Source organism: Pundamilia nyererei, unplaced genomic scaffold, assembly GCF_000239375.1.
Source record: "Pundamilia nyererei isolate P.nyererei 1_Seehausen unplaced genomic scaffold, PunNye1.0 scaffold00139, whole genome shotgun sequence".
NCBI lineage: Eukaryota > Metazoa > Chordata > Actinopteri > Cichliformes > Cichlidae > Pundamilia > Pundamilia nyererei.
In genome coordinates this window covers 555,855-563,496 of record NW_005187540.1, presented here as the reverse complement: position 1 = coordinate 563,496, position 7,642 = coordinate 555,855, and the positions used below count along the sequence as shown (strand labels likewise).

The 7,642-nt window shown below is 52.3% G+C and overlaps 1 protein-coding gene across 1 annotated transcript; it reads left to right on the top strand.

The window, feature by feature from the left end:
- Nucleotides 1-5,359: 5,359 nt before the first annotated feature.
- gbp (glycogen synthase kinase binding protein) lies at nucleotides 5,360-6,787 on the top strand. Its single transcript, XM_005744107.2, has one exon. It carries the CDS (start codon nucleotides 5,882-5,884, stop codon nucleotides 6,332-6,334), a length of 453 nt encoding a protein of 150 aa, XP_005744164.1. The 5' UTR covers nucleotides 5,360-5,881; the 3' UTR covers nucleotides 6,335-6,787.
- Nucleotides 6,788-7,642: the final 855 nt, after the last annotated feature.

Sequence of the window (7,642 nt, the reverse complement as noted above, 5' to 3'; positions counted from 1 at the left end):
GCTGAGGAGGCGGGATTACAGAAGTTCAACTTCCTGTTCCCAAAACATTCTTCTCGAGACATGTTGGTGAAGCTGAGAGAAAACGTTTAAACAACACAAAATGTTGGTCAGAATCAAACGGTGTGAATTAAAGATTGTTTGAACTCCAGCTGCTGCAGATGTTTCAGTGGCTGGTGCTGTGGGCTGGACTCGGGGAAACGCCCACTCGTGCAGCTGCTCTCCGTGTGCTGCTCCAAGCCTTCATCATCATCGTGACCACGACACTGATGATGATGATTCTGTTACTGTTGTTCTCGCAGTCTCAGATGCTGGACCTGCACTGTGTCCCTGTGGCCAGCAGGTGGCGCATCTGTCTTTAGCCTGTTGGTTGGTGGGAACTGGAGCTGCAGGCGCTGCTGGTTTCTGGATAACTTAAAATGAATTAGTTCAATTCGGGCTGGGAGATGCTCCTGCAGCTGTTTGATCAACACGACTGTAAAAACCTGATTACACAGTTTGAGTTCTTCTTGTTTTTATGATGAGATGACTTTTTGTCTGTCGTCTCTCTGGTTTCTTGCCCTCTGACCTTTGAAAGCAGGGCTTCACCTGTCTGTATAAAGTTGTGATTCCTTATTTGGCAGCGAGCAGACGATTGGTCCTGCAGCGCTCTCTCTGGCCCATGTGCTCCGCCTCAGTCTCAACAATAACAAAAAAAACTTCAACCGTTTTGCCTGCAAGAGAGGGAGGTGGGGCAGTGGCGTGTTCTCAGAAACTGAGACTGAAGCGAGTCGGTGTCCAGAGGAACAGGCCGGCGGATAACAGCTGGCCTCGGCCTTCAGTTTGTGTGCAGCGCGACGCTTTAACACAGCTGCTCGCCGCGTGCTCATCAGTGTATTTGTTTTGAGGGCTTTGTGTTTCTTTGAGTCTTTCTTTTCCTCTGTCTTCAGTTCACTTCCTGTTTTATTTTGAAGACCAGATTATGTGTTTTTACTTCCTTCCTCTGTTCTTGTTCCCACCTGTGCAGGTGTGAGGTCACCTGTTGGCACTGCGTTGCGTGGCGGCGTGCAGCCAGCGTCTTTCCTCAGAGCTGCTGCGTTCCTCAGGTGGAAATGCACTGAGCAAGCGTCCAATCACAGTCGTCGTCAGCTCAACCTGCGGGTACGTTTCTGGTTTCAGAGAGAGCAGGAACTGAGGGGCTGGATAGAGCAGCAGTGTCAAATAAAGAAGCATTATTGTGAACTGTGACTCATACAGAGCTGCTCTGATAGGGTTTGACAACAAAATGAGCAGTCCACCTTAAAGTCCACCTTAAAAACCGTTGAGAGCAGGTGAGGAACACCCTCTCAGACCCTCCATCTGGCACCGTGTGTGTCACTGGGAAAGCTCAACGTGCAGGGTGTGTTCACACACGTATGCATACATACCCGGGGTGTGTTATATAACTGTAGAGGTGTCGCCCCATCAGTCATATCAGCTCTGTTTATCAATCCCACAATGCCCCGGAGTGCTGAGGAGAACCCCTCACCGCTCACGTACATCCACGCTCACACACAAAGCACGTGGTGTGTGTGGCGGTTTCATGCACTGTTATGTAATCCATGTTTTTACTTGTGGCAGAGCGCAGGGTTCAGCTTCAGGCTGATGGAAATGCTGACTTCAGTACAAACATGGCGGAACCAGCAGGAGGGCGGGGCCGACGGCGATTTAATGACAGTCATTAAACGTCCACCGTACACAATGACAGAGTTTACTCAGAGGCTTCACCTCAGCGTGACCGCAGCTCACTGCAGTTCCTCTGGTGTCCAGCAGAGGCAGCAGTGAGTCAGACCCCACAGACATTGTTCAATAAACATGTTTACAGTCTGGAGCAGATGCTGCGCCTTTCTCTGGATGATTTCCACCTTCATAACACCTGTGCGGGGGAAGAGGTTTCTAAAACTCACCTGTGTGCATTATTAGAGGCGTGGTCTCTTTGACTGACAGGCAGCTGTAGCTGTTAGCCGTCTGGACCCTGTTTGTGCTGCTGGAGCCTCCTCTGACCAATGACACGGCTGCTGTGAGGGTACTCTATTAACAGAGCGCCTGAGAAAGCTGAGCTCTGGTTTTAATGAGTGAAATTCGAGGCTTTTGATTGGATGGTGCTGATTAGCAGGTCTCTGTGTGTATGATGTGATGTTTGTCGCTCAGAGCGAGGAGCGGGCGAGCTGCTAATCTGCTGTAATGAGAGGATTTAATGGGAGTCACGTGACATGTTTGTTTTCGGTCTGACTGACAGGAAGCAGATATCATCTGCCGTCTCCATCTGGGCTCTGACCTCACCGTCCCAGAGTGCGAGTGGGGTGGAGTCGGCTGATCTGGGGGCTCAGTGCACGTTGAAACAGAGAGGGGTGTCTATAGACTTTTGGCCGGCCGAGTAAAGCTGAAGGAGGCTTGTTTGCTTTCTGCTCGCCTCGCCTTCTCTGTGTTTACAACTGCAGGGACTCATAAATCCTGTGATATCACTTCCTGCCATGTGCAGCCGCCTCACATTCCTCGTGGAGCGGGGGAGCATCCCCCTCTCTCTGAATGAGGAAACAAACTCGGTGAACCAGAGCTGCTGGCGGCGCTCCCACTGCTATCAAAGTTGATCCTCCGGGGGCGGGGGGGGGGAGCCGATGACCACAGCCAGCAGGAGGGAACCAAACACAACCCACACTGTGAACCAGGAGCTGACTGAGTCCAAACCTGGGATTCAAAAGCAAATTCACTGAAATGAATCCTCCAATCAGCACCCAGAAACCACTGCGTTTAACACCGCAGGGCTTCCTGTCAGTAACCTTGCAGTTCACCTAGGGGGCGCTCTGGCATGTTTCTCAAGCTTAACGGCTAAAACAAAGATTATTTTAGTTTCCAGGAAACCAGACTGGAATAAACCACCAGTCCTGCAGTTCCTCTGGTGCCCAGCAGAGGCAGCAGTGAGCCAGTCCCCACAGACTCCCGTGTCACCGTTAGCATGTTCATGATGCGAAGCAGCCGCTGCTTTGGTCTCTGGGTGTTTTAATGATGTCAGCTGGCTCTGAGGTGGCCCTGCTGATCCTGCACAAACACATGAGCGCACAGCCAAACCCTCGCTGGCTGCAGCAGAGGAGGCGACCTCTGAAACGGCCTCGCTCAGGTGTTGACGTGCAGACAGGAAGCACTCGGTGCGCCGCTTTATTGCACGGTTCACATTAACAGTGTGAGGTTCTGCTGTCGGCATGAACATGGCTCCATGTGAAACTTTCACCTGCGAGGACGTGCTTTCATCACAGCGAGCTCTCATTTTCAGTCTGACCTGGTTTTTATAAACATGTAATAGACATGTTATACCTGACAGCAGGCTGAGCTAACTGATTCACTCTGAAGGTTCGACCTTTACTCTGAAAATCCAGCGTTACACACAAATCTGGCTTCAGCCAGTCTGACCTGACACGTTACAAACAACGCTTGTGACGTGTCATGTGTCTGTGTTTACAAATCGGTCGTAATAAGCAAGGGGCGGAGCTGGCTGTGAAACCTCACTGGTGAGGCCTTGTGATTGACAGGTCTCTCATAAGAATGAAGACTTCAGATGTTTCTGCACTGCCTTCAGTTTCCAGAGCGTCCATGTTTCATCCTGCCAGTCTGTCGTTGGTGACGTCATTGTTTGAGCACGTCAGAGTTTGGGGGCAGTCCCCAGGTGACTGTGATGCACAGGAAGGAGGTGCTTGGATATCTGTGGGAGAACTATGATTGGTCAGCAGTAAGCATGAAAACATGAAGGCATCGGGACTGATGTAGTGCAGTGGTGCTAGCAGGACCCAACCACTCCAACATCAAAACCTAACCCTGACCAATCAGATCATCGGACGGGACACAGGTGGAACAGGTGGCAGAGTGTGCTGTGTCAAAGGGGGTGTCCAAATTCATGGGCTGCATCCTCCTGAGGACGGGTTTGTAGGCCGATTACGTCACAGCGACGCGCCGAGGGCTGTCCGAATTCGTAGACTCCTCCGAATGCAGCCGACAAATGCGTCCTCCTTTTCCCCGAATTTGAAGGATGGGTCGGGTGTGTCCTTCGTGGCCCACCATATCCCAGAACTCATAGCGCGGCCCAGCCAAACTCCAGTTTCCGGCGATGGCGGCAGCTGCTTAGTTTTAATATTACTCTTATTAATCTTTGTGGGTCACAAAATAAAGTTTTAACATATTTTCAGGCGAGAATGTAGCTGTGTAAACATCTGCTCAGTGTATCAAGACACCACATATTTGCAAAAGTGCTTCGACGTTTTCGGAGACGTCTGTTACCCACCAGTTCGATAGCTAGCCGGGAGCTCGAGGGTCACTGGAGCCGCAGAGAACGGCACAACTCCCGGCACATCATGTTCAGATCACCGCGGACTTTCGCTACTCAGGTTAAACGTGATATATATAAGTCACTTAGACAACCTACAAATGTTATTGTTTGTCTTTTCTCGGTCGAGAGTTTACTCCAGTGTCCTGTTATATTTTAGACAGCAAGGAGCAGACGGCCGAGTTTATTAACTCCACCGACACAGCGCTGACGCAGATCTGAAGGCTGGACCGTCCAATTTCACAGCCATTTACTTCCAGCCTACCCGACCTTCTGAGGACCCAGCCACGTAGACCGCGAAGGCCGGGTCCTCAGCAGGATGCAGCCCATGAATTTGGACACGACTAAAATCTTCAAACATCATTCACAACGCCTTACTGTGAGGTCATCGCTTCTTGGCCCGAACGAAACCTTGAGAATGTTCTAGAACATGTATGTTAGAACGTGTATATTACAAGATGGACGCCCGCTGCCAAGCTCAGGTGTGAGTGAGGACAGCGGGATTGTGATAAGTTGAGCGCGTTCATCAGAGGAGGTGAAGAGTACCTGTGTTTCACCTGCTCACCTGAACTGAGAGTGACTTCATCACTGCTCTGCTGATTACACGTTTCAAATAAACTTTATTGGCTCACAGCCTGAAACGGCTCCTTTACAGCTCGCGCTTTATTTAAACATGGTCCAAAGACACACTCAGAGCCAAAGAATGTGCTGCTGTTTCAGGAAGTGGTGACTGTTTTTACACACACACACACACGGAGGAAACCTCAGCCGAGCGCTCTGATTGGCTGCTGCACCACGTGTCTGCAGTGATAGTAGCTCCTTTTACGGTGGTGAGGCTCGTTGGCGACGGAGCATCAGGTTCAGACCGGCTGCTACTTCTCAGAAACAAACGTACACCGTGTTCCCACGCGCGCGCGCACACACACACGGGACCTCCACCATAACAACAGTGATTTGAGTTTCCTGCCATGTTAATAAAGTTTATTGAATGGGGGACAGGAAGACAAACCGGAAACACTCCGGGATGATTTTATACGGGTGCAGAAGCGCGTGCCACCTTCACCTGAAGGCTCCCACAGTTCAGTGGACTCGTGAACGCGCATGGGCTAGCAGACAGCAGGGGGTAGCGTGTGCGCATGCTCCTCTGTGAGTGTCACACGGACTCGGGCCTTTGTTTGTTTTGCCTGCACACGCGCCGTTATGTAACGTCCGCGACGGCGGAGCGGCCCAATGCGCGCGGGGCCGAGGGGGGGCGGGACGGGAAGGCCCCGATTCGCGGGGCTCCGGTGCTCTCGTCCGGAGCTCTGGCACCGGAGCAGCAAGAGCGCGCCTGAGTGAATTAAGAGTGAACCGGAGCCTCGGCGCCGCGCTGTTGGGACCGGCTCTGTGTTTGGGTTCGCCCCGCTCCCCCGCCTCTGCGGGCACTTGGTACAGTCCGCAGCGCGTCAGCCATTGTTTACAAATGAACTGAGAGAGCAGCGAGGACACCGAGCACCCACACAGCACCGACCCGCACCAACACAACGAAGGACCAGACGGAGGACAGCCGCCATGCCGTGCCGGAAGCATGATTACCTGCTGCTGGAGCAGTCGGTGACCGTGGACTCAGCGGAGGTGGACGCACTGGTGACGCGGATCGGAGAGGCGCTGCAGCTGCACGGCTCCGCCCAAACGCCGGTGTCGGTGAGCCGTCTGCACGGCCTCGCCGGCGGCCCCGGGACCAAACCGGCGGCCGGCGGTGCAGGGGCTCCAGCGCAGGCGCGGACCGGCTGCTGCATGCGGCTCCGGAGCCGCCGCGGGCCGCGGGCCGGCGGCAGGCCGAGCCCGTACGGCGTGCCCGGCTCCGGAGACTCGGACTGGGACCGGATCCGCCCCTGGAACCGAAAGCGGCTCGGCGGGACGGAGGACGACCCGCACCGGCTGCTACAGGAGCTGCTGCTCTCCGGGAACCTGATCAAGGAGGCCGTGAGGCGGTTGCAGCTGTCCGCGGACTGCGGAGACTGAGCCCGGACACCGGGCACGGACTCACACCTGAGCCACTCACCGGAAACTCCGCTCGGACTTTTTCTAATTTCTCCGTTTGGTCGCGAGGCCGGCAGCTAGCTGAGCTTTGCTAATGTGGTTTATGTTTGACTGGGGGGGGGGGCTCACCTTGAGGCCAGGTAAAGGTGAGGTTGCTGCCAGGCACACATGTGGCTGCTCTCTGCTTCACGAGGAAATGAGCAGCTGGGTTTGTTTACAGTCTCATGGTGGGGTTTTACCTGCACAGGTAGGGGGCCGGGCTGCCCCTTGGGCCTGTGTGGGCTCAGGTGCTCTCACCTGTGGGAACTCCCAGCAGGACTTGTGTTATTGTACTTTTTGTTGTGTGAAGAATGCCTCTGCTCCGTACCGGAGTACTTGCCGTTCCTGAGTATTCAGGCTTTTGTTGTCTTAATAAACTCACCTGTTTTTTTTTCACACCTGTGCAGAGTGTCTTTGTCAGAGCACCGGCAGTGCTGTTACTGAATCACACCTGGACCAATACACTGATTGGACAGATCCATAAGACCGATCAGCTGATTAGCATAGGTAGCTTCAGACAGGTGTTACTGATGTGAAATCAGCTGATCTCACATCAGGAAATAACCTGGAAACACGTGGTCTTATTTTCTAGGAGGTCTGAAAGCTTTCCGCCCTCGTCTGAGGACCTCCTGCAGCAGGAGACTCCAGCAGGGATACTCTGACCACACCTGTTGGTTTAACCTGCCACATTGTCCAGATGAGTCAATAGAGAGGTTTGATTCTAACTGCACAAGTCTGATGGTTTAAAGCTCAGTAATGAGCCTGCGTGCACGCACACACGCCCCCCCTCCTCTTCCTGTGGTCGACGTGGTCTTAGAGGCCACACGCTCATTATCAGCCTTTAAATACCCACCCCACCCCTGTGTCACAGCAGGGTGACTCCTGCAGAAAAACATGTTTACCTGTGGTGGGCTGTGGGTCCTGTGGGCTGTGGCGCCCCCTGTTGTACCTGCTCTGTTACTTCATGGAGTCCTCATAGGAGCAGGTCCAACAGACTCATAGAGAAGAAATTCAAGAAAGTTACTTTATTTATCACAAATTTTCTGTTATACAGAAGCCAGGAGGAGCAATCCAACTTTAAATAATAAAAGTAGGATGTCAAACAAAGAAAAAATGGCCAATTAACTAGAATAAAAGATAAAATAAAGATCAATAATACACAGTAAAATGTTAAAGGCTGAAAAGAATAAATATTAGAAAAAACCCCAAAACATTACAATAAAATAAAAAAATTGATAAAAAATCTTTAAG